This window comes from Thrips palmi, unplaced genomic scaffold (genome assembly GCF_012932325.1).
Source record: "Thrips palmi isolate BJ-2018 unplaced genomic scaffold, TpBJ-2018v1 HiC_scaffold_15, whole genome shotgun sequence".
Taxonomy (NCBI): domain Eukaryota; kingdom Metazoa; phylum Arthropoda; class Insecta; order Thysanoptera; family Thripidae; genus Thrips; species Thrips palmi.
Genome location: NW_023144624.1, coordinates 8,517,926 through 8,544,785, shown reverse-complemented (window position 1 = coordinate 8,544,785; position 26,860 = coordinate 8,517,926). Strand labels below are relative to the sequence as shown.

The 26,860-nt window shown below is 64.8% G+C and overlaps 1 protein-coding gene across 1 annotated transcript in view; it reads right to left on the bottom strand.

Moving 5' to 3' along the window:
- The window catches only part of LOC117641574 (DE-cadherin), a 127,349-nt gene extending 104,640 nt beyond the window's left edge, over window positions 1-22,709 (bottom strand). The window contains exon 1 of the mRNA XM_034379031.1: window positions 22,277-22,709. Coding sequence (XP_034234922.1) covers window positions 22,277-22,394 — 118 coding nt within the window. The 5' untranslated portion in view covers window positions 22,395-22,709. The remainder of the gene's footprint in view (window positions 1-22,276) is intronic.
- Between the last annotated feature and the right edge of the window lie 4,151 nt (window positions 22,710-26,860).

Below are 26,860 nucleotides of genomic sequence, written 5' to 3'. Positions count from 1 at the left end.
CCTTGCCAGTCCGGCGGCAGTCCGTCGCCACCCTCGGCAAGGCCCTGGCCAAGGCCCTGGCCGGGGCGAAGGCGGGGGAGGCGGAGACACAGCTCTCAATTAATCGTCATCGGCACGCGACGCGCCCCGACCTCCCCGCCTTAGTGCCTTGGTCCTCGCCCTGGTCCTCGCCCTGGTCCTCGCCTTGTGCGCCGTCCTTCCCACCTCGTTGCCTGGCTGCCCCGCTGCTCGCTCTGTGCGGACCGAGGCGTCCATAATGTTTTCCCGCCGCGCTGCTGCTGCTGCTGCTAATGCCTGCCTCAGCGGTGCTCGTCGTCTCTCTCGCACCCCGGTGGGACGACCCACGAGTGCGAGAGAGACAGCGCGACCAACGGCGGCAGCGTACGAAGCAGTCGGCGGGCAAAACACGGCGGCGGCGCGGCGGCCTCCATGATGCCCTTTTGCGCACCTTCTAGGAGAGGGAGAGCTGTGAAGCAGCGCCTTGTATGCCGGCAACAAAACGGACCATCCCTCAATTCCGGGCTGTTATTCAACCGACCGCACCACCCAGCCCACCACACACACACACACACACACATGCACACACACGAGCTCGATGGTGTGCTGCAGCCGGGCAGGCCCACCCCACCCGATATGATGCATTCTTCACACTTCGACATGTATTGGCAACTTCAGTCTCTAGCCGAAAGATGATTTTTTTTCCTCGTACCGATGGGAGGGAACGAGGAGGATGAACAAAAAGGGAGGGGGGATGCGGTGCGGATGTTGCGGTTGTCATGCGGTACGCACCACAGCACCTGTCAGGTAAGGGGAACATGCGTCGGTATGTGTGTGTGTGCGTGCGCGCGTGGTGCGTGTGTGTAAGTAGTGCCCTCTCCGTGCCGCTGATGATGTCACGATCGCAAAATGCATAAAGGAATTAATTAATTAATGTCGGAACGAATGAATGAATGGTGCATTGTTAAATGAATGAATGATCGAATGAATGGCGCGTTTTTTTCAAACTTCAATGAATGAACGAATAAATGCCGCATTGATTTCAAAATTCAATGAATAAACGAATAAACGGAGCATTGATTTCAAAATTAAATGAATGAACGAAAGAATGGGCCATTTTCAAAATTAAATGAATATAGCGATAAATGACGCATTGATTCAAATTTAAATGAATAAATGAACGAATGAATGGCGCATTGATCTCAAAATCGAATGAATGGTTGGCGAATTCTTATGAAATTGAACGATTGGATGACAGAACGGATGAATGAAATAAATGAATAAATGGGTGGATGAATTTCAAAATTGAATGAACAGGGTGGGAACGAACGGATGACGGAATAAACGGCAGCGATCGGTCCTGGCTCCCGGCTCTGGGTTTCCACCGATTCCTCCGACACGTCGCAGGGTGGGAGCCGAGCCGCAGCCCATACACCCCGAAAGACGGCCCGGTCCTCCTCAGCCCGCCAGCCCTCCGGCCCGCCACACGGAGAGTTACAATTTCCATTTTAAGATATTGCGTTATGAAAATGAGCGGGCCTCTTCTCTCCTCTCCGTCCCTCCGAATTCCAAACCGTCCCGTCGCCCCGTCCGCCGGCCAGCGCCTCGTCCAGCTCCCCCAGTCTACGGTCCCCACATGACATTATTTGATTTTACAAATAATCACAAGCCACCCTTCGCTCCTTGTTGTTTCGTTGTTTTTTTGTCGCTCCCCTTGTTATGGGACGGCGTCCCCTTAACCGGGAAATTGGCTTAAAACCAGCGGCCGGGAGGGAAGCGGGGAGGTGCCGGCCGGCGTCGAGGATGCCGATGAGGACGCCGTCGGGGACGCCGACGATGATAAGACCTCTCAATCCGGCTGGATTGCACCCCGAGACAAGGCCTGGTCCCTTTGCCATCTAGGACCGCCCAGCCTGGCCGGCCGATGGGTCATGTGAAAAATGGATGCAGACAACTTTGTATTCCATTCCTCCGCGCCGCGCCACGCCGCGCCACGCCACGCCCCTCCAGGACTCAAGGTTGCAGAGAGAAACTTGGCGGCAAAAGGGCCGACCGCGGCGGGACGGCGAACCGCAATAACAAAATATGCCGCCAGATTCACGTTCACGTTCGCCCGGCAGAGCCGGCGCGCGCGGCCTTGGACGTTTTATCAGTGTTTTATCTCCTTCTTTCGTCCCTTTTTCTTCTTTTCTTCTGTACTCGTCCACCCCCTTGACTTACAGACGCCCCGACGATTCGGACGAGGCGCACCGCCCCCGCGCACCGCAGGGGAGAGACAACTCACCTGCACAAAGAGACGGCACCGTTACAGAGTACACGGGGCGGCTGCCTCGAGCTGCCTGCCAACCCCCGCCCCTTTATTGGTCATTGACTCCGTGATAACACGACTTGCAGATGGAGCGGAACCAACGGCTCCCCGAAGCGCCGGCCTGGGACTGAGCGTCGCGCCGTGGCGGCGGCAGGCGACAGCGTCGCGGAAGGCAGAGAACCGGGGCGCTGGCGGGGCTGGCGGGGTTGGCGAGATGGCGCGATAGGCGGTTTAAATACGCGCAATGCGGGCGGAAAGTGGAGGGGGGGGGAGCGGATAGAATCAAAGACATCCCACGGGGCGCGCTTTGCTGCGACGGGGACGAGACCGGCTGCGTTTCGATACTGCGATACTGTACTACACTGTGTTGACAAACCCCAAACCCCGGGGGATAGACAATCGCGAGAGCGGAGAAGGCAGGGAAGGGCAAAAACCCGAGGCAGGCAGGCAGGCAGCCCTCGCCGTCGACATTAGCTGCAGGGATGAAACCTGCGCCGGGCAAAGCTACAGCCCGCCACCCCGCCCCGCGTCCTCTCAGCAGGCCGAGGGATTTGAACGGGACGCGCAGAAAAAGAACGGGAGCCAAAGTAAAGGGTTTCGGTTCGGATCGGTAATGTGAGGGACGGTCGCGGGGCGCGGGAGGGGGGGGGGGAGGCGGGCGGCCAGGGAAACCTTGGAAGTCAACTTCTCCCCTTCAGTGACGCTACCTCGGGGACAACACACACACACACACAGGCACACACGATGCTGAAATAGGCCAGCGAGACCGCGCACAAACAAATACCTAATCCCGGGCCGCTCCTGCCGTTTCTGCCATTCCCTTTGAGGTTTATAGTCGGCCTTGATCGAGGGGCACAGCGGCACAGCACTGTATTTGCTCATTACTTCCAGACGGCCGGCCGGCCGGGCAGAGGGTGGCTGCCCATTGGGCGAGCCCCACGACCGGCACCACCGGCCTCGCCGAGGAGAAGACCGCCGTGCCGACGGCGGACGGGCGGCGGCCGCAATCACAGGCACGCGGAACGCGGCACGCAGCGCGCAGCAGCCGCGCAGCACGGGGGCACGTTCCGGGAGGCGAAACAGTGCGTCGGCCCGGTGGACGGCGAGGACCGGGGCGTGCGCGGCCACCGGGCAGCGGCATTAGACCGGCCGGTACCTCGGCCTCGGCACCCCCGATCGCTGCACCGCGCCGCGCCGCGCCCCGCCCCGCCCCCGCACGCCACCTCCGGCCAAACTTTTATGGGCGCGCGCCAAGCAAGCCAAGCAAGCCAAGCAGCCCGCAATAAAAATCCCGCCCAAGGAAAACGGCGCGGCCGCCACTTCGTTTCGGCGGGAAAAACTGCCCGCGGAAAGTGTATCGTTCCGGCCAGGCGGCCGCGGGGCTGTCCGGCTGTCCGTCCGTCCGGCTGTCCGTCCGGCTGTCCGTCCGTCCGCCTGGCTGCTTGGCTGGGCCCCGCGGACACCCACAGTGTTACTCGTTGTTATTCCACACCGTTCCATTTTCCTCCACCTCCGTCTGACCGTCCGTCCGTCTGTCACCGTGCTGACCTCGACGTGCAGCTGCAGCAGCCTGCATAGCCTGCATGCGTGGCCGGCTCGTCACGGCTCGGTCCTCTCCGGGAATGCTTATCTAAGGCCCCGCTGCACGCCAGCGCGACGCTCACGTGTCTGTCTGTCTGTCTGTCTGTCTGTCTGTCTGTCTGTCTCTCAAGCGCCAGGCCGGCGACACGGGCACGCCGAGGGAGGCCGTCCTGGCGCCCAAATGTGCACCTCGCCGCTCATCGCCGCCGCGTCGCTCCGCGTGGGGCTTCCCCTGCGAAGCCTGCCGGGGCGGGGCGGGACGCGGCCATGCCGGCCTGGCCTGGGCCCGCCACGCCGGCCACGCCAGCCAGGCCGCCCGGTGCATTGTGGGGCTCGCAGAACTCGCAGTGCACAAAGGCTGCACCCAGCCCAGCCCGGCCCAGCCCGGCCAGGGAGCCAAGGACACACGATCACCGCGAGCCGAGTCACGACGTGGTCACGACAGCCGAGCCGAGCCGCTGCCGTTGCTGCTGACTCACCTCACAGCCACCTCGGCCTGCTCGGCAGCGCAGCACAGCCAGCGAGACACGTAAGACCGTAAGGCCAAACAAGGGGCACACTGTTTCAAAACTCATTCCCACCGCGGCGCAGTACTACCAGTGTACTGCCACGGTACGCAGCATAATGGCCGTGCAAATAGCGGCGCGTTGCAGGCGGCACCTGCGGGCACACTGTACGGCCCGGCAGACAACGCCTCCGGTTTACAGCCTGTCGATCCTCATTAGCAGGTGCCTTCGGCCCGGCCTGGGAACGTCCAACATCCTGAGAACGCGTCGACGACGACGACGTCAGCGTCTCCGTCGCTCCAGCGCTGCTTGCTGGAGCCTCCAGCGGGCCCCGGCAAGCTCCAGGCACCCGGCCAACGCCGCCAACGGGATCCCGTGTGTCACCGACGAACCTCCGAGGGGGCGTGTACAGCGGGAACCGTGCGCCTCTCGGCGTGCGCCTGCCCGTCCGCCCGTCCGTCCGTCCGTCTGTCCGTGGGTCCCGTGCCTCCGCCGCGTCGCGCCGTTTTTCCGCTCGAGCGCGCGGCCGCAGCCGCAGAGCGCGGCCGGGCGACCGGGGCGCGGGGCGTAACTGGTCCGGGCCCCAAGGACCCCGAAGGACCCCCAGGCGAGATACGCCACTTCGGCGGCGCGCTCCGGCGGGGCGCTCCGGCGGGGAATGGCGGCGCCTACGCGAATGCCGTTGACCTGCCCCCCTCCCCTCCCTCCAGCGCGACGCCGCGGACGAGGCGAACGCCAGCGAACGCCGTCGTCCGAATTGGAGCTGCCACGCTGCAGCGTGCTGGTGGCAGGTAGTACACTGGCAGAACGCCGCTACGCCGCCGACACGACAGCCCCGCGTAGCCCCGCCTGGCTGGCTAGGCCACCGCCACCGCGCCAGCGCCGCGGACCCAAAAACTTTCGCGGGGACCTTTCCATCCATTCCACCTTCCGGAAGCGCGCGTGCCGCTCGGCGGCCGCGGCGTGCCGGCATTACGATTTTAGTGGCATCTCGGCGACGCGACGGCGCCTTCCGCTGCCTTCCACCCAGTCTCCACCACCGGTTCCCACCCCTCCACCCTTCCGCCGGGCAGCGGGGCGGCCGGGCCAGGCAGCCCCAGTTTATCGATGACTTTAATAAACGAGATCGGTGTTATTGCGGAAAACAGCGCCGAAGTAGCCTTGTTTCCTCCAGAGTGCTGCCTGCCTGCCTGCCTGCCTATGCCTGCCGCGAGACTGCGCGAGAGGCGAGAGGCGGCAGGAAAAATGCAGCGCCAGGCCGATGGCGACGGCGATGGCGTGCGATCGGCCGGCCGGCCGCCTGGCCGCGAGCATTCCGTCCGGGAATCCAGAGCGGAGCGCGCGGCCCCAGCCCCGCCAGCCCTGGGGCGGCGGCCAGCGCCAGCACACTGCCAAAGCACCACCACAGCCCCGCAGCGCCGCCACCGCCGGCCACTCTTTAGAACGCCCCCGCCCTCATTACCTCCCAGGGGACCGGCGGCCAGGCCAGGCCACGCCACGGCGGAGTGGCCCGCCGGACGGCGCAGGCAAATGTTTGCACGGCCGGCCCGGCCTCCCCGCCGCCAAGATGAACCGCGCCCGGATTGGCCCCTCCCCCGCCCCTCCCCCGCGCGCCGTGCCGTCCGCCGTGCCCGCCGTGCCCGCGCCACCGTGAAAACTCCAGGAAATCCTGGCGAGGGTCCCCGCGGTCCCCGCCGTGCCGCCGGCTCCCGTACGCCGCGCACTGCCGCCGCGCTAAGCGCCACGACCGCAAACGTTGTGTCACACAGCAGTTAGTTAGCGGGCCGCGCCTCGAACCGCCTCGCCCGCCGCGCCGCTGCGGTCTGGGTCGCACGACTGCTAGTGCACTGCTCGCAAAACCCGACGTGACAAGCGGACTCCAATTTTCCCGCGGGAAAGTTATTCCATCTCATTGAACGCGGCGCGGGAAGGGGGGAAAGGGGGGGGGGACGTGAAGTGCGGCGCTGCCTTTGAAAATTAGATGGAACACGCCACGTAGCCAAAGAGCCGGGGGCCCCGCCACGCCATGCCCCGCCAGCGCCAGCAGGCAGCGGGCCGCGCAGGCGACGGGCCGGGCCGGGCCGGCCGAGTTCGATCAGGTGATGATGGATCATAGGGTTGAGGGGGTCCCGGGGCCGCGGCGGCGTGCCGTGCGGGCCGTGCAGGGGGCGAGGAAAGGCGAGCAAGGGGTGCGGTCCAATCGAACGCCTTCTTTGTGGGGTCGTCAAGTCGATCGACGCGCGCGACGCCGAAATGAGCGCGCGCCGCAAAGCCTCCAAACGATTTCCATTCAAATTTCGCGCGCCGCATTCAAGTCGCCGCGGCCGAAAAAGTCGACTCAAAATAACTCGACGTCGACGTCGTCAGTCAGTCAGCCGACTCGGCGGAAACGGGCGAATTGGGTCGCCGCCGTCGTCGCCGCGCTGCAGGCGACCTGGAGCCGTGCCTGGAGTCTCGGCGTCCTGGAGCTGACGGCCCAAACCCGCAAACGGCCGCAAACGGCCCAAAGGTCAATGAGGAAATGAAATCGGGCGCGCATTCAACGGCGACCGGGCTGACATTTGGCGCGCGCCTCGGAACGTCGGAATCGCTTCGCCGGCTCCTAGAACAATGGCGCGGAATAGGTGCGACTACGCGACGCGCCATCGCGCAGGGCCTCCCCCCCCCTTCCCCACCGGCCGGCAGAAGGCCGAGATAAGACTCATCCTGCAGCTAAAGCCCTTTCGCTCCCCCGCAACTCCCCACTCTCACTTCCTGTCACAATTATGAAAATTGCTGGAGTAGCAAAAGAGGAGCCCTGCCGGCTGCTCACGGTCGACTAACTCCCCCGCCCGCCCCGGGCCGCCCCTTCCCCCGGGCCGCGGTTAGGGGTAATGGAAGACACAAACGGCACCCTCGAGCAAACAGTCCAGGTGAGTCGGGGGGGGGGGGGGGCACGACCGGCACGGGAAACGGGGACGGGCGCATAATTGCACTCGCTGCTTCGAGTCCCGGAGTCTTTCGAGCTCTTCCTGCTCTTCGAGTGCCCGAGTGCCAAACGGCCGGGCGGCGCCGAGCGGCGCGGCCTTCCGAATTATTCACCACACGGCATTCGGGCATTCGGGGGCCTGCACTGGCCGCGCCGGGCCGCTACAGTTACAGGTGAGGCAGGGGGTCCGAGTGGAATCACGCATTCATGGGTCGCATTGTACCAAGTTATGTGGGTAGGGTCGCTACACCCTACGCCGCGCTGCAAGGCCTTCGCTCAAGCTGTCCCCGCCCCGTGGCCCAGGGCCCCGCCCCGCCCCGCCCCGCGCCCGGCCCGTCTCCAACTCGAACCCACCCGTGTATTTGCGTATTCGCAGAGTTTACCGCGCGCGGGCACTGGAACTGTAGGTAAAGGGGGGCTCACGCCGCGGTGCGGCTTGGGACGGGGGGGGGGGGGGGGGGGGAGCGCTCCCACCACAGCGCGGGAGCCTCCAGTACACGTTTTGACCGAGGGGGCATTCACTCCAAGTATTACATGTACACGCCTAGATATTCTAATGTATTGACAGGGTTGTCACCGGTGGTCGCAATATGTATTTGGAGTTTCGGTTTCCATGACAAAAAGAGTTTTTCCACGACTTTGGCAGGCTGCTGCGTGCAATGCAAGGAAGCTTATCGTGACATCCTCGACGGGGTGGTGGCGGCGCTGGTGGCGGCCGTCCGAAAGTAGGTCTCAATCACGATAACTACACAGTCACCGTTTTGACAAATTTAAACTCCCCCCCCCCTCCCCGGAAAAATCATACCGAGAGGGGCAGAACAGTGTGCAGCACCACGACACGCTTTACGCCCCCCCCCCCCTGCGCCGCCGCACAACGACGAGGAGGACAACAACAACAACAACGGCAAAAAGGAAAATCAGGAAATTAAATCTTTTTCGCATTTCTCTTTTTTGCCGTGCGCGACAGCGTTCGCCATTACTGGCCCTTTGAATGATGGCGAAGGGGGGGGGGGGAAGGGGTGGGGGGACGCCGCCTGCAGGACGCACTGAAAGCCCCCCGATGACCTCTGTCCACCCTGACGCCCTTCAGCCCCTATCTCCCCTTCGGCCAAACGACGCGTTTAAATCTTTGATATTCTATCAGCGACACGCATCACTTGCCATACACCGCACGTCTATAATATCGGCCGGGCCGCGTCCGGAGGGGCTGCGCCAAACCGCCGGCCCCTCCACGCCTGGGCCCCCGCGGCCCCCGCGCCTCGGAGACAGCCCCGCGTGGCGTGAGCCGCGTGAGCGACTGTCTGTTGTTTCAGGTTGCCGTTAACCACAGGGACACGGCCCATCTAGATGCGCTACGTACTGCCAGGACGGCCGAGTGACAACCCCCGCCCCCTTTTCCCTCCCCCCCCTCTCTCTCTCTTTCCACGGTGCGCGCTCAGTCGTCGCCATCGATGGCGTGAACCGCGTCGCGAGCGAGGAATCGAAATCGAAAACGGTGAGCAAAGCGAGCAAATTGCGTTGCCACCTCGGACCGACACCACGTCGGGCGCGGCGTCGCGCCCCCGTGTCTCAAGCAGCAGCAACAACAACAACAAAATGCGACAGCAACGGCGCATAAAAAGACGCCCCTCCCTCCCCCACACCACATACTAGTACACACACACACACACAACACGGCGCATCCTACCTCAAGTCCAGAGGACTTTGCCCCGCGGCCGTGACTAAGTGAGACAAAGACAGACAGAGGCCCGTAATGTATTCAGGATTTGTACTCGTGCGGCAAGCGGCGCACAGCGGCGCAAGAAGCAGAAGGCACCCTCCGTACACAAAGTGAGGGGGCGGGGGCGGAAGCTACGAGGAGGAGCGAAGGAGGAAGGAACGAGAAATCTCGGCGCTGCGGCCGCGCAGTGTACTGTATCAGCCCCTGGCAACTCCCATGCCCGGGCTGTCCACACGCTCGCCGCGCTTTCCCGAGCGCCGGAGCGCTGGCGACGCCGTTCCGCGACATTTTAAATCGCAGAAAATATTGAATATCAACTGTTAGAAACATATGATGACCTCTAGGCGATGTAAAATTTCTCGCAGAATCGTTTTCTGTGCTCAGTTTGCCGATATAATGAACGGATGTGGAAATAAATGCGAAATAAGATAACGCTACGACGCCCGTTTCGCCCGCCGCATATTTCCCTTTTGTTAATGCAAAGAAACCATAGCATTTAGAGTCAAACGGGCACTTGCAATCGAAAGATCACACTTTTTCCCTTGGATTTTTCACTATGGAATGAATGCGAGTCCGCTGAAACACTTACGGGAACTCAAAGAACGTGATTGATGAATTAGGGCAACATAACCTCTTCATCCGAACGCGTCTTTCTTGCTCGACCTTTTTGATCGTTCCGCTGGACTCGCATTCATTCCTTAGTGAAAAATCCAAGGAAAAAAGTGTGATCTTTCGATTGCAAGTGCCCGTTTGCCTCTAAATGCTATGGTTTCTTTGCATTAACAAAAGGGAAATATGCGGCGGGCGAAACGGGCGTCGTAGCGTTATCTTATTTCGCATTTATTTCCACATCCGTTCATTATATCGGCAAACTGAGTACAGAAAACGATTCTGCGTGAAATTTTACATCGCCTAGAGGTCATCATATGTTTCTAATAGTTGATATTCAATATTTTCTGCGATTTAAAATGTCGCGGAACGGCGTCGCCAGCGCTCCGGCGCTCGGAAAAGCGCGGCGAGCGTGTGGACAGCCCGGGCATGGGAGTTGCCAGGGGCTGACTGTATATAGTAGTGTAGTCGCGACCCGGCCCGGCGGTTGCTTCAGTCGCTCGCTGGCGAATTTATGGAGTCCAGTTTCCACCTTTCCACCTGCAGTGCGAGCCGCTCACCTGGAACAGAACAAAAGCAGACATTTCAGACTCCATTCAATCACTGGCGGGGCGGGGCGGGGCGTGGCGGGGCGGGGCGTGCTGCGAGCCCGGGCGTTCCGTCGGGCCGTTCCGTTCATACAAGGGCGTTCGTTAATTACGGAACAGGCCCATGGTTACCAGAAAAAAACACAAAAAAAGATTTCGAAAAAGTGTTAAAAATTGAAAATGTAAGGTAATGACTCGAGACCAGCGCCAGCTAGTTGACGGACGCCCCCTGCCGTGACACTGCCGTGACTGCGTGACGAGATTCAGACGCTGGTTGGTTCATTGAGCCTTCCTAAGGTTACCTGGTTCCCTGTAGGGAAGGCGAGGCGGCCTGGCAACACTGCAAAGCGTTTTCTCTACTGAGGTTGGGCCTGGCCTGGCCGCCTGGCCCCAGATAGCCGCGGCAGCCGACAGGTAGACCGAGGGAGACAGGCGGGCGGGGCGGGGCGGGGTGGGGCGCGCACACCTGCGTGGCGCGGCGTAGCTGGCGAGGCTTGGCGTGCCAGCCAGTGTAGCGCAGGGCAGGGTTCGTAGGGCAGCTCGCCCTTGTTGTTGTTGGGTCCGTTCGCGCCAACGCCAGCCCCGCCAGCCCTCCTCCTCCCACTCAGGTACACGTCGGCCGGCGTCACGGCGGCATTGAGTGAGCGCCGGCCGCGCCGCAGATTTCAATTTGGGATAAAATGGTCCGCGGACGGGCGGACGGACGGCCGCGGAGGGGCACTGGCGGGGCTCGAAGCTCGCGGAGTCGGACGACGGCCGGGTCGCCGAGGCCGCGCCAAGTCGCGGGGCTCCTCTCTCCAATAACGCCTCGCCACGCCACGCCACGCCCCGCCACGCCACGCCCCGCCCCGCCCCGCCGCGCTATGAGCGTCAGGTGCGCCTGCGGTTTCACGGGCCGAGAAGAACAAACCGGCCAGGACAGGGCGGGGCGGGGGCCGCGGGGGCCGGAGACAAAGAAAGGGGGAGGGGGCAAGAAAGACTACTTCCGACCCTCTGGCGCTCAGATGGAGCTTGAAGGGCTGCTGGGGTAATCGATGCGCATGCAGTGCACAGACTGCGAGAGTGTGGGTGGACGCCTGACGACCACACCGGGCGCGATAACCCCGATTCCAGAAGTTCCAGTGGCACGTGAGCGCCGCCGACGCGCGCCCCCGCCGCGCCACTGGAGTGGAGGGCGCCGCCCGGCCCGTCCAGCGCGACGAGCGCGACGCGGTGAAGGGCCAGGAAGACCGGCAGCCAGGGTCCGACGACGGCCAGCCAGGGCCGCGCCATCCACACGGGGGTGAAAAAGCGCGAGGAAGGTAAATATTTAGGGGCGAAATTGAACGTTTCGGTGCCATTGTGTTCCCATTCCGAAGCCCGTCCAGGTCGCCCCTCGCCCCCCTCGCCCGCCCTCTGTGACTGTGGCTCAGGTAGAGCAGTACACGGCGGCCGCCAGGCGGGACTGGAAGACACGACGAGCCGGGCGGCAGCGCGGCACGCCCGAGCAGCCAGGCAGGCAAATCGAGTGGTCAGGGGGAAGGGGGCGCGGGGGGCCCCTACTCGACGGGCTGCCAGCCCTGCCAGTCCGGCCGGCCGGCCGGCCCGCTGGCAACCTGGCGGGGACGGCGGGGACTGCTTGGAATGCCTCAGCAGCAGCAACCTCAGCCCGACCGGTGAGCCGCGCCGTGCCGTGCCGAGCCAGCCAGCCAGCAATGGCGCTAGGCAGGCTACGGCTACGCCGCTGTGCCGAGCCAAGCCGAGCGCGGTCGCCACTATCAAGGCTTATCGCGGTCTTATCGGTACTAATCCGCCGGTACTAATGGCGGCCAGCGCGACCAGCGAGGCGCCAATAAAGCGGGCCAGCGCCAAACTGAGAGGGAGAGAGAGGCTCCGCGCCGCGCTGCATGTTCAGAAGACGGCCAGGTGTCCCCCCACCCCCCTCAACCTCGCGAGCCCTTTTCAGTCAGCACACTTGGGCATGAAAGGGCCGACACACAACGGGCATTCCCTTAGCAGGGCCCTCCAGTTCCAGTGGCGGGTTTGCAGGAGGGTTTGCAGTGTAGGGGCCCTCCCGGGCCGTCCGCCGGGATTTCGCTGCCTTTCCTCGAGTGGCGCTGGCTAGCGCCGGCCGGGCCGCGGCCTGGCCTGGCCGGACTTTGGGGATTCCACGGACGGGCCGTCATTTCCGCCAATAACTGGCATTCCGTGCGCAGTGCATCCGGACGGCACGGCGCGGCACGGCGAGGCACGGCGCCACGCTGCCGGAGGGCCCCGACGCCGTCCGACGCCGTCCGACGCCCCCGCCGCGCCGCGTGCCCGCCACAACGGATGCGTAGGGCGTCCGCAGCGTGGGCGTCATCCTGTCCGTCCACCGTCACGTTGCCGTCGTCGTCGTCGCCGGGCTGCTCGTCGACGTGCACCTCGCCGTGCACTCGCCACCTGCCCCTGTCATGCCGCCCCTCGTCAAAGTCCCGGGCGGTCCGCCAACCCCGGCAGGTCCGCTAGGCCCTCGGCCAGGCCCGCCTGGAGCGCGCTTACCCATTCCGGTCGCCTTCGCCCTGCAGCCCTGCGGCCCGGGGCCCTCCTGCCCTCCTTCGGTCCTTCCCTTGGAACAGCGAGCCGCGCGTTTTCAAGGGCCGCCCCGCCGCCCCCTTCGCCCCCTTCGCCGGTCGGTGCGGTACCCGACAACCCGGCGCGGGCCGACTTCGGAACAAGACCTTCTCCTCCCTCCGCCCCGCCCCGGCCCGGCTAGTTTTTCCCCGGGACCCTCGGCGGCCTCGGCAGAACTGGGTGACAAGGGTGAACCAGCGGCGCGCGTAAAGCCCGCCTAGGCAGCCGCGCCCGTCTCTATCAAGTGGGAGGCCAAAATACAGTGCAGATTCCGCCGCACCGTAAACCCCGGGCAACAGCATAAGCAACAACAACAAAACAAGTGAGCGCGAAGGACAATGTCGACGTCTGTGACGAGCACGTCGCGGCGGCATGGCAGGAGCACGCGAGCAGTACGCGAGCGACGCGAGCCCATCCAGCATCCCCCCCCCACCAACCCGTTTCGCCACAAAGACGGCGTTTATGCTCTTGGCACACCACGGCGGCGAATAAACTAGAGTATGAGAAATAAAGCGCAGCTCGGCGCGCAGCCTCGCGCAGCCTCGCGGGCCTGGCGCTGGCCGGGCCGGGGCCGACGGGGCGCCTGGCCTGGCCCCGCGGGGAATAAGGAAACCAGCTGGGGAGCGTGGCGGAGTCCGATTGGAAGGAATGGAAACGATCGAAAACTCTGATTGCATTCCACACTGGACCGCACTCGCAGTGGTGCCCGTCGTGCCCCCGCGTGGGTGCACGGCGGGTGGGGCCGCGGGGCTTTGCTGCAGCGGCATGCAGGCCGGCATGCCTGGCCCGCCCGGCCTGCCCATTTCCACGACCAGCGGGAAACCGTCGCCAACCCAAACCGAGCTCGCAGTGCACGAGCTCGCAGTGCAGAGGGCATGGTGCGGGCCGCGCGCGTCGCGGAATGGAAACACACTCCGATACAATTCTCTCCGCTCGCTTCGCCGAAGTCGCCCGGGAAAAGGCAGCCGGAAATCTCGAGCACTTTCTGCATTTCTTAGATTCCCAGCACCGGCCGGCCAGGCCGGCAACTTTTCCGCGTGGCCGCGCTGCACTTAGGCCCCGTGTCAACAGCCCGCGCAGCCAGCCCGGCCAAGCCCAGCCCAGCCCAGCCCGCGCTGACACAGATGGCGACTTGGCAGCGCCGCGCAGCGCAGCACCGCGCCAGGCGAAACGACGGCAACGCAGCGGCACGGCGACGGTGACGGGTACCTCGGCGGGCGCGGCGTGGCGGGGCGCGGCGGCGTGGAGTACCGAGTACCTACCTGGCCCCGCCGCCGCGCCCTTGCCGCCCTTGCCCTTGGGTCAGGGCGGTCGACGTCGCGAGCGTCGCGAGCGTGGTGGACGCGGAGGTTCGACCCGCGGCACCCTCGGCCGCCGCCGAGCCCTCCCCGCGGTGGCCGCGGCCCGAGGGCGCCGCCAAGGGTGCCGCCATGCGGCGTGGTTCGGCCGGCCGGACACTCAACAGGTAGCCGAGGACCGACGGGGAAATTACTCGCGTAATACGTGGTCCGGTCCCCGATTTCTTGAAGTACGCACTTAGAATAGTCGCTAAAGCGGCGCGCCTCCGGGGCCCGGGTAAATCCAGAGACAAGACAGACGCTGGCCGCGCTGGCTGGTCGGACGGCGCGCAGCAACAGCTCGCCAATCCAGTGGGGCCGGGAGGGCACTGGAAGGCGCTGGAAGCGGCTGGAAGGCACTGGACGGGAAGGCACTCCGGGGCCGCTACGCGCTACGCGCCGCCCGGTGATTGCAACTGATCGGTTATTGGGGGCATTTCCTGCCCTGCCGCGCGAGAGGCAACAACAACGTCCAGGCCGGGGCCGACGGGCCGACGGGCCGGCCGGGAGGAATCAGGAGTCCGTGAGGAGGTTAGATCCGGCCGGTCGGGACGCCGCCAGGTTCGTTCGCCGGGTTCCGCCTGCAACCGCAGTGCAACGTGCGGGGACGCCCGCGGATGTCCGCGTCCGGAGCGAGGGCACGCCGCGGAAACGGACAACGGACGGCACACTACTAGTGGGGCGCGGTGGGGCGGGGTGCGGCGGGGCGTGGCGGGGCGACCTGATCACATGGCCCGGCCATGTAGCGCCGGGAGTGCCCCTGCCTGATAAGATACCGCCGGCAGGGGCCGCGGCCAAGTATAGAAGTTTCACAAGCAGCACAGAGCAGCGGCCCGCGGCGGCCCAGCCGGGCCAAGCCCTCCGCCTTGTTCTGCCCGCGGCTTACATCCACTTTCAATTTCGGCCTCGTTACGCCGCGTCGCCAAAGGCAGCCCAGCCAACGGCAGCAGGGCACCGCCACCCTGGCCGAATCGGGGAGACCGGCCCGTTCGGCCCGCTACACCGCCAACTTACGCATTCCCTGCCAACTCGCTAATCAACACCGATGGCGTACTGTACCAGGGCGGGGCGTACCGCGGTGGGGCGCTCTTACACTGCCCACCCGGCCGCACCGAGTTTCGAGCGGAAACACCCGGGCGGACTTTTTTCGGAGAACTTGGGCCCATCCCATTCGTGCCTTCGTGCCACTGGACTCTGCAGACGGCCCTGCTGCCTCAGCACGTGGTCCCGGCTGCATGGCTGCATGTCTATGGGCGGGGCGAGGCGGTAGGGCGGGGCGGGGCGCGGCGGAGGCCTTGGACTGCCACTTGTGTCCCCTGCAACGACTGCAGCAGGCTCGCTAGGTACTCCACATGCACGGCGGCCGTCCTCGCAACGCCGCGGCCACGCCCCACCCCACCCCGCCCCACCCCGCCCCGCCCCGCCACGCCCCGCCACAGGCGAGTGCAGCGACCCGTGGATATATCCCACGCAGTGCACGGTGCGGAGCCGCGGAGCTCCAAGCGGCCGGAACCAGTGGGAAACTCGGCTCCGGGAGAAGCAGCGACTACAACAACAACAACAATTCTGTTACCGACTCCACGCCGGTCAGGCGGAAACTACAGCACTACGTGTGCCTGCCCGCCCGGCCGCCTGCCTGCCCTGGCTGCCCTGCAAGACGGCCATCCGCGGCATCCCCGGCGAAGAAGCCGCGAAGCACCGCGAAGCCTCGGCGCACCTGACTCGGCGAGCGACCATTCTCGTCTCGTTGCAGCACTCTGTGCTCCGCGCCGCTCCGCGCTCCGTGCGACCGGATACCCGCAGACGGGCACGGCGGTACGGCGCCACTGCAGAGCTGCAGCGCGTACAGTCGGACGAACAGAAGGTCATGCCGACGGTCAAACTGATCAGCGAGAACCGTAAGGCACTCCGTCCGCCGGTCACTCCGTCAAGGCCCTCGACGGGCAGGGCAGACACTCCTGGGGTGGGACCGAGCCTGGGACGTTTCCAAATCAATCCGAAGGCATTGACATGTCGTCTGCTGCTACACTGCGAGTGGCCGAGAGTGAGTGGTACCGCCGGCAGTGTGCCACACAGCGTGCACTCAACTAGGCCATGTATCTGTCATGTGACGCGCCACGCGGCGCCACGCGGCGGGGCACACTGTGCGGGGCGCAGCACGAGCGCCACACCGGAAGCCCTGCATCGCCCTGCATGCACAGTGTGTACAGTGTACCGCGCAGGGTACACTCGGTCCCAAAAGTCATTGTCTGTCATGCAAAGCCCCGCGCTGCGAGGCCCGCGTGGGCCGCGTGCCGCGCCTTCAGGTGCAGGCACCGCAGGCGCTCCCTTTTGACGCGCACGGCTAAATGACGTGTCCGCAGCCCGTTAGGACCCTACCCGCTAACGAGCCAACGAGTGTCGGTGACCGACTCGGAGACCGCCTCGGTGACCGGGCCGCACGCCGCCACGCCGCGGACTCTCGCCGGAAGCACCCGCAAAAATAGAGAGCACGCCGCGGCACGCCGCGAGGCAGCGGACAGCGAAACGGGGTCGCGTCCTCGCCGGCCTGCGTCGCGACACTGGTAGGCACAGTAGTCGGCGCGGTCGGGACGGGATGAGCCGGCCGAGCCGGCCGCCAACGCACGTTTGGCAGGAAGGGAAGACCGGCACCGGCGGCCGAAACTCTAAACGCGTTTTGAGCTCCAGAGCCTCTGAATGGGACTTGAACCGAACGTGTGACCGCACCAATGGATTCCTCGTTCGGAGAGCAATCCATTGGTCGGGTCACACGTTCGGTTCGAGTCCCACTTCGCGGCTCTGTAGCTCGCGCCGGTCGTCTGGCCCACTGTGCAACGACGGACGGCGCGGTGGCCGGCGCCGCCCCCATTCACAATCACGGCATCACGGCGATAACCGGCGCGTTCGCTCCCGGCGACAGGACTGAAACGCCAGGCCAGGCCACGCATTCGATCAGAAAGGCGGTCGTAAATACTAAGACAAGCCCCGGTGGCGCGCAGTATTGGCCCTGTGCGTGGCCCTGCGTGGCCCTGCGTGCGTCGCGCCGCCCTGTTGCCAAACCAGCGCACGCCTTGCTCGCACGGCGAAGGGCTCGGCTTGCTCGGCTCTCAGGGCCCCGGTCTGGCCCCGCTGCCGATCCGCGCACCTGCGGAGCCCGCGGAACCTGCGGCGGGCCGTGGGGGCCGTGGGGGCCTGGGGCACACACCAGTCATACAGCAGCCCCGCACCGCCACCGCCAAAAACCGCGAGTCGGCGTCGCCTCCCCAATTGGAGAGTTGGAGGAGAATGGGGGCCGCAAGCTCGTTCCCTCATTCCGGCCGAAATGAAAACGGGTGGCCGCGGCCAAGGGGGCGGCCAAGGGGGCGGCCAAGGGGGCGGCGGGGGCTCTGGTGTTTGAACCCCGGTAACGAGCGGGCACGCAGCCACAGTGCGGCCGCGCCGTGCCGCACCCTCCCCGCCAAAGACAACTCAGCAAGTGCCTCCCCGGCACTGCACGGCCTGCACGGCCTGCACGGCCAGCAAACCCCCGAAAACCTGGCCAAACCGGCGGGCAGGGCATCACATCGACCCACACCTGGCGAGCCCCACCGTGCCCCGGCGTGCTCAGCGGAGGTGAGGGCGGGAACGGGCAGAGGCGGCGGGGCGGAGCGGGGCCCCTGATGAAAACGAATGTCCCCTCTAGTCTCGCACCGGCCCCCGCAGCCCCCCGCGCGCCCCCCCTGGCCCAGCGAGCAAGCAGCAGCCATAAGGCTCTTCAGGTCGGACGTAGCAGCACGCTGCCGGCCCAGCAGCCCCGCACTTCCCACTCGCACTCACACACACACATGCACACTCGCGCGGCTTTTTCGCCCTACTTTCGCGCGCCACGACACCACCCTATCCCACTGTTTCTTCCATTCCCCTCGGCGAGAACACCGGTGCAAGAAGATCGGGCAGTCGGCGTTACTGCGTCGCTTTCGTGGAATACCGCTGGCATTTGCCGCGCCCCGGCCCGGCGTGGCGGTCAGAGTCCGCGACGAGGCGTCTGTCGGCCGTGGGGCCGATCTTGATGGAGTCACAACATGGCGGTGCAGGGCGGGCAGCGCCAAGCCGCGCGTCTTTGTCCGCGGACACTCGGCTTGTAGTTTGGAGAGGGCCCCCGCAGAGCCGCACAGGGGACGCGGCCGACACGGCAGAACCGAACCAGCGCGTCGCAGAGCCACTCCGCAGCGCTCCGCAGCCGGCCGGCCGGTGCTGCCAGCCTGGCCAGACCGGTGGACGCGGCGAGCCGGCGGGACAGACCGGCAGGCAGCGTCCAGGGGCCCAGGCCGGCTGGCTGCCCAGCCATCGCCTCGCCAGGCCCGCCAGGCAAGCTGCCTCTTGGCTCTGCTCTGCTGGGTCAACGGCCAAGCCGGCCGCCAGCGTCGTCTGGGCGTCCAGCCAGGCGGGACGCGAGCGGCCAGGCGGCCAGCCAGGGCAGCCAGCCACCCTGTACCAGGCGAGGCAGGCGAGGTGGGTAGAGGTACCCGTACCCGCAGCCTGCAGGCAACCAGCCGCAAGCAACCCGATAGCTCCAGCGTGCCCCGGCTTGCCCCGGCGTGCCCCAACCCGTCACGTCAAGCCGACAGCGGAAAAAACGGGCACCTAGGCGTAAGTACTCACTCAAAATCATTTTCAAAACATTTTCATTTCACTCAACTGTGAACACGGTCTGCGCCGTAGGTGCATGTTAGCTCAGGGGTGTTTCACTTTCGTCTTTGTGGGAAACGGAAAAGATAAGCCGACCCAACAACAGCCGATTCGAAGAACGCGCTCCATTTTTATTAACCTTTCCCACCGCCCACGAAATCTCGCGCTATCTCGTCCGTATCAAACAGAGTAAACCTTCGCACGCCGCACATCCGTTGGAGCCGCCGAGCAATTCTGAAGAGTCGTCGCGTCGCTCTGTCTCTGTCGCACTTGCGGGGCACCCCGTGTACTCCGTGTGGGTGCGAGAGAGACAGAGCGACACCGTCGGGCCGGCCACGAAGGACCCGGCCGACTCGTTGAAAAACCGAACTGCGAGAGGCGGCCCGGTGTTCCCCCTCCCCCACCCACGCCCGAACCGCGCCGACCGGAACGGCGAAGATACCCGAAAGTACCCGACCGGGGCCGGGCCGGGCGGTCCGGCCGGCTTAGTCATGACGCCCGCCTTCCGAGAACGCGGCGACGCGGCCGGACACCGAGTTCACTCTAGCATGGCGCAACGTCGGGCGAGCCAAGGGTCCCGGGTTCAAACACTGCCCAGATTCTCTTCGCCCGGCCCGGCGCGCCACTCCAAGCACGACTTGCTCGTGCAGTGTTCCGCTGGAGCCCCTGGAGGCCCGGCCGGAGACTCGTTCCAGTCCAGCCAACCAGCCACTCGCCCTCGGCAGGCCCCGCCAGGCTCTGCAGTACCACAGCGGGCATTGCGACTCATTTCCATGAGCTCTCCCCTAATGCGCTTACACAATTTCACTAAATTAAAAACGTCGTTAATTTCCTCCGGGCAGGCCACGGCACGCCATGGCGGGCGTGAAGGCCGTGAAGGGCACACCGGGGTCACTGGAGTAAAAGGTCGGGCGGTCGTTAACGCACACCACCCCGACTCGACGAACACTAGGCCAGCGGCTCCTTGCAGGGACTTGGACAATCCGACGACGAATAAAAATCACCACGGGAATTAAAAGTAACAGCCGTAATTGAAAACGAGTTATAGTGCGTCTCGCCGGCCATGTTCTTCCGGCCAGCCTCGCCAGACGCAGAGGCAGCCACGCACTCCGTCGGGCGGCGGCACAGCGGCACTCTAGGGATTATCTGGGATGGCCGAGGATGGTTTAGAGTCGTCCAGGGCCATCTCGGACAGCAGGCCACACAGCGGCCCGCTATTTTTACGGAGACAGAGTCCAGATCTGGCGGGGGAGTGCCGCCGCCCCGGCGCGCCCAGTCGGCGGAGAGGCACACGGACTGCGTCGCCGACGGGCACGTCTCGCGAGCACCACGCCGGAGCATCGGCCGCCCGATAGGCAACCCGCTCGCACCTGTCGGGCTGACGACGCCCCGCCACGCCCCGCCGCGACGCCCGGTTGACTCAGCCCATCCTCATCGGCCGAGTCGGTGGGCGTGCCGCCCGGACGCCACGATTGACTCAGCGTCGCGGCAGTCGCGGCCACGGCCGAGGAGGCCACCGAGGCTGGGCCCGGGGCCCGCCACTGTGGGCCCGCCCGCGCCGCGACTGCGTCACTGTACTGCTCCGAGGAACCGCGGCAGCGGCGGCAGCAGCTCAGCCGCACGCGGTGACGAACGCTGAGGCCGGACGGACGGCCGGACGGACGGAGAGACGGGCGGCGGTGACGCGGGTTCCGGTAATGAGCTGACGGCGACCTCGATCCGACGGGCCGGCGATGATTCGACGGCCGCGATGCGGCGATACTCCGGACGATAAGCAGGCCCGCGATATAAGCGACGAGCGCGCCGCCACTGTCAGCGACGATGAAAAACTGCGTTGAAAAAGGGGCAAGGAAAAACAAAGCGACCGGGGCATCTGACAAAACAATTACACGGAATCAATCGGCACTATCTATCTTCTCGCCGGGCAGCGTGGCGACGCGCGGCGCAGCCAGGCCAGCCGGACGCATCATAGGAAGGCATCTGGGGCGAACGGCCCGCGGGGCCTCGGGAAAATAAATATTCGAGTAATAAGAACGAGTCCGGGCGAGCGGGGCCGAGTGGGGCGGGGCCGGGCAGGCTGGCCGTCGTCCTATCAGGGGCTGTCAGAGTGACATGACTAGAGCCGGCTAGACTAGAATGGGCCATACACGGCACGCGGGCCGGGCCTGTGGCTGGGACGGCCGCTGGGCTGCTGGGGCGACATGGAACTGAACCCGATGTGCTTTCCGACGGCTCTCTCCGTGCCGTCGCGTCACGCCCGGCCGCGCCCGGCCCAGACGAACCGTTCCATTTTTCAAAAGCGTCGCCACATTGTTTTTCCGTCGGGCCGCTGGGCCTGGGCTGCTCGCTGGGCCGCGCCTCGGCCGCGCGGAGGACGACGTCACGCCGCGGCCACGCCCACAACGCCTCACTCAGCGCCGCGATTTTCACGCCAATCAAGGCTGGCGGGGCTGGCGGGGCTGGCAGCCGCGGCGCTGCGACCGGCAAGCCTTCATGCAGCATACATGCGGGACGGGACGCCCCACCACACAGTGCTGTCTCTCTCGCACCGCCGCGACGGGACGCGCCACGAGTGCGAGGAGAACAAGCACAGTTCAGCCCGCTGTCATTCTCGCCCTGACCTTTGCGTCGCGGGTTCAAGTCCCGCCTGGCGCCGCTCCGCCGCTGCACTTTTCACTCTCGGGACGACCAGCCGCGGCTCCGCGGCGCAGCGCGGTCTACGTGTTGCGCGGACGGGGGGCCGCCAAAGCGCGGCTCTTTCTGTTTCTCGCGCTTTGGACTGGGGCTGGAGCGTGCATTTGACGCCGCCCCGCCCCGCCGCGACTGGCGTAAATGCCGCTGCGCGCGGTACGCCCCTTTGGCGCGGCCCAGCCAGGCCCAGCCAGGCCCAGCGCGCACAAAAGGCAGTCCGCTGTCCGCTGATCCAACTTGCGTTGCGCTGTGCGCTGTGCGCCGGGCCACGCCGCCGTCCACATTCATAAACCGACGCGCTGAGCTGGGCGAGCTGGGCGAGCTGAGCGGCGCCCCGTAAATCCGGGATCCGGGCGGGACAGGCAGGCAAGCGAGGCAGCGCGGGCAGCGCCCCGACACCTCGGCAAGCCCGCCAAGCCCTTCCCCGCGGCGAGGCGGCCAAGCCGGCGACCGGAAGTGCAGCACCTGTCTCCGCCGCGGCGCGTCGACAGGCCGGCAGCGCTCCCGGGCAGGCGGGCGCTCCCAGGCGCTCTCGGCAGAAGCTGGGGGAACTCCCCCGGCGGGCGAAGGCGACGGCGACGACGACGACGAAGCGAAGACAGCCGATGCCGATTCCCTGGCTCCAGACACTCCAGAAGCTCCAGACTGCCGCGCTGCTGCCTAGTGCTGCCGAGCCGAGCGAGCTCCGTCATCGGACTCCTTCCTGACTCACCATTATTCTGCTGGGCGCTGGACTTGGAGGCTCCGACTGCGGCTACGGTGACCAGGACGCCGGCCAGGAGCAGGACAGTGGCGTAGTTACGCCGGGCGATCGTCCTCAAGGGCGACATTATCCACAGGGCACAAACTCTCGCACGAAATCACAATCGGTCGGCAGCCAACTCGGCCCCGATTCGGCACTTGCACGATACACTTGACACACTAACACCTTTCACCGATGACACACACGCGGGGATCGGCGCCGGGCCATGACACAGGGCAGGAGCTCTTCTCGGCGCAATCACCCACTCTCACACGGAATGGCACTCACACACACACACATACACGCGCGCGCGCGCCCACGCGGCACTGGACGAGACGCGCGAAAAGCCGGTTCGAGCGGCAGCGTCGCGGACAGACAACGCCGCGCGAACCTCCCCTCTCGACGGCTGGGGCGCTACTGACTCGCGCGCGCTCACGCGGCCGGCGGCGGCAGCTAGCGGCAGCGCAACGCGGTACAAGCGGCGAGCTTCGAACTGGCCGCGCGCCGCGCCGCGCAGACGGGGCTCGGCACTGGCGCGCTCTGGCGGCCGCGCTCCAAAGCGGCCTGCACGCCCCACGCCTCGCGCCGGGGCGTTGCAGTGCAGGTGCACGCTGCCATGCCCATGCCCAGGTAGCGAGCCGCGAGGGCCGCGAGCCACTTCGCTCGCGTTGCGTGAGTTGCGTGGCACGCCGTCGAATCACGACACTGTGAATAAAGAAGGCACGCGTTGCTGAAATTTTGATTCGCCGGTGAATTTACGGGCGGACTTCCCCGGGAATGGCGTTGTCGGTCGGCCTGGCCTCACGGCGCGGCGGCGCGGCCACACTCACGACCTGCGCGGCGGCGCGGCGGCGCGGCCCGCCTAACGGTTATGCCTGACCGAAATAGGCCCGCGCAGTAAAGACTGGCCGCGGAGCCGCCGAGCAGCCAGCGCACGGAGCCAGTTCAATAATTCGCCGCCATTTTGCGCTCAGCCTTTCCGAAAATTAGTCGGTGAAATAGCGCTCCGGCTCCGGGGCTCGGGGCTCCGGACTCGGGGCGGGCTGCCCGGGCCGCGCGGCTCAGAGCGTTCCGCGATGTAGATCACGGCAGTTTGGGCCGAGTTCGGCGCGGCCGGCCGAGCTGGCAGCCCTGCAGGGAGGAATAGTTGGTGCATTATGGCGGCCAATCACAGTCCCGACTCGCCCCGAAGTTGCCGCCACACGAGTCGTTCTAATTGTGTTCAACGATAATTGCGGCCATCTTTGCCGCCGCATAGTCGGATCCGCGTAACTTGGACCCTTGTTTTGACGGCGGCCGCAGCACCGCCACACAGCCGGATCCACGTAACTTGGGACCCTGTTTTGGCGGCCGCAGCACCACAGTCGGATCGGCGTAACTTGTGCCCTGTTTTGGCGGCCCCCCGCCACACCGTGTGAAGGGTGATTTTTATCGCGCCGGTCGGCCGCACTTACACCGCGCCGACTTGTTCTGCCGCGGAAAGGCAAAGTGCCGAACGCGTTTGCATCAATCATTAACGGCCCGAACCGTCCATCGATTGCGCCCCGACCGCCAGGGCCGGGCAGGGCCGGGCACGGCCCTACACCGTACACGCGACGTGGGACTGCAGCGGGCCTGCTCGCCGCCCTGCCGGCCTGCCGGCCAGTGCAGCCAGTAACCCTTCACTCCCCTCCCACCCCTGCCAGCAAGGCCAGCATGGCCAGCATGGCCAGCAAATCGACAATCGTGACCGAAGTGGCCTCCGAGGCTAATCGGAAGCGCTCACACTTTTATTCCCTCGCTGGATTATTTGTTTTCCGTCCTCCGCCTGCATTTTCAATCGAATGTGTGCCTCGCCTCGCAGTCGGGCTCAGACTCGTCTCGCCCGCCCCCTCGGAGACAGGCTTCGGCGGCGAGGGGGAGCCTCGTGTCGTTGTGAGTGAAATACTAGGGTGCCGCTGTTGAGGGTGAAAGTTGCCGTGTAGTTTGACGTAGCGTTCCGTCGGATCCGTTCTGACGGCCGCGGCGTCCGCGTGGCCAGACAACGGGGCTGGGCTCAGACAGACAAAGACAACGCAGCCCTGCCAGCCCTGCCAGCCACGGGGGCGTTCGAGGTTTTGCCGGGCCGGGGGCATCTCTGGGACAGACCTGAAAAAAGGGTGGAGCACGAAAAACAGAAACACACACAGGCAGACACACACACACGCACACGTGTTGTGTTTAATCATGGCGGGTTGGCATAGTGCAAATTTGTCTTGGCGTGCGTGTGTGTATGTGTGCGTGCTCGTGTGTGAGCACTGTACAGCGGCCGGCCGTCGGAAGTTGTTAAAACGTGAAATTGAATAACACAACGTGACGACGCTTCGCGCAGCTCCGCACAGTGAGCATTGTTTTCACGAAACACGAAACTCAAATTAGCGGGGCCGTGTTTGCGCACAGGCGGGCCGCGCCTAATCGACACGTCCGGAAATGGGAATGGCGGAAGTGGCGTTTGACTAGGATGGCACCGAAAAAGGGGACTCCACTTCCGGGTTGGGTGGGAATAACTGTGTGCCCGATTAAGCCAGCCCACTTCGCCAACCTTCCCACTCGGAGTGACACTCCGCACACATCCCCCACGCTCCTTCTTGTTTCGACTTCTTCTCCGCCCTGCCCGACCGCTTCTTTTGTTTTTCGCTGTGTGCGTGACAATCCGCGCAAAACAATTTTTTTCGCTGCGGCGCTGCAATGCACACGCGGCATTAAATTAACAACAACAACAACAACAACAACAGAGCATCAGACGGCCAAAAATGAAGCATTAGCGCACGTCTGCGTGCAGTCCCGACCGTCCCGACGCGCAAAAACAAATTTCAAAAGTGACACTTTCTTTGTCTCTCCCAAAGCGGGGGGGTGGTTGGTTGGTAGTGGTGGTGGGCGCCACCCTCATAAATCGCGCCGGGGTTTTTTGATTTTGTTTCTGTTGTTTTTGTTGCTGCTGCTTTTGTTGTTGTCCGCCGTGGCACTACGCGGCGCGGCGCGGTGCCCGCGTCTCGGGGAAGACCACCGCCACGCCACGGGGGCAGCCAGTCCGAATGAGGTAACGCGCTGTATTAGCAGAAAACGTCCATCCCGAGGGTGCGCTGCGGGGCGCGCTGGCGTGGAAAGGGGAGGGTGAGGGGAGGGGGGACGGCAGTGACGAAATGACAGTGGCGGCACTCCGGCAAATGAAATGCTTTGCTTTATCACGCGCGGCGCCGACACCGTACTTACACATATAACACATGCACGCGGCGAGGGGGAGGGCGCGGGGGTAATATATGTCTCGGTGTTTGAACCCGAATACATTTCTTCCTCGTTTTTTTTTTCTTTCGGGCTGGACGCTGCTGCCCCAATTCCCCGCCAAGGTCGCGCGACTCCACTTCGTGCGACACACCGCTATCAACATGCAGACCGACTTCCGGCCTCCGCCTAATTTCTCATACGTGGAAACTGGCGGCACGCACGCGCGCACGCGGGAACACCAGCCGGCGTGTCGCCCCCGAGGCTGCGCGGCTGCAAGCAGCGCGGCCAGAAAGCAGAAGAGCAGCATGGCACAGCAAACAAAGAACGGAAGCAAACAACAGCGCCAAGCAGACAGACGGTCCCAAAAAATGGCGGAGGTTTTTTCTCTTGTTTCCGCGTGGAATGAATCGAACGGACACATAACATTATGGTAGTAGTTGTGTTTTTCGCCGCTATTAGAGGGGAGCGGCGGCGGAGGGCGCCGTTAAGAGGGGGCGGCTAGTGTACTGGAAAACAAGGCGACATACGCTCGGCCGTCCGCCCCGACCGTCCACCCCGCCCGTCGGCCTCACGGCCGAGTCAACGCCGAGTTGGAAATGGCCGCGGAGGGGGCGGTGATGAGTGATATATTTGTGTGTGTGTGTGTGTGTGCGTGCGTGCGCGCGCGCGCGCGTATGTATGTGTGCGCGCGCGAGTGTGTTTGTAGCCACAGTCGCGGCCAGCCAATTATTCGCAAGCATCCCTCAGTCACTGCGAATAGCGGCCCCAAGTCGCGGGGCCGTCCCCCCTCCCCCCCCCCCCTTCCCCGTGGCCCTTCCATTAACTCTTGCCTCCCAAGTTGCTTTTTATAATTTCCCAGTTGCCAGTTTGCCGGCGCACTTTGTTCGACATTAAAGGAAGAGCCCACTGCCCTCCGCTTTGTCGTCTGCACTGCATTTTCCGTTTTTGTTGTTTTTTTTTTTGTTTCCGGCCTCGTCAAAGAGTTTGAGTGGTTCCGTCATTGTCTGCGACCGAGTCGCCTAGCCCCATCCAGAAGGCCCTGAAGGCCCAGAAGGCTCGGACGACGGGCCGGACGACGGGGCGCCGCGCTGGCGGACGGCGGGGTGGACGAATCTCTTGTGCGTCGTCTGCTGCTTCGGCCCCTAGTCGGCCGGCTGCTGTGACTGCGCGCTGCGGCGTGAGGCGCGTCCGAAGTGCGAAGCGCCACACCGCGCGTCGCTGTGGTGCCGGCCGTCGAGCCGCGCCGGGCTGTGCTGGACGGGGTCCGCCGTGACAGTAGGCAACCCTCCGGCACGCGTGCTCGACGGGCCG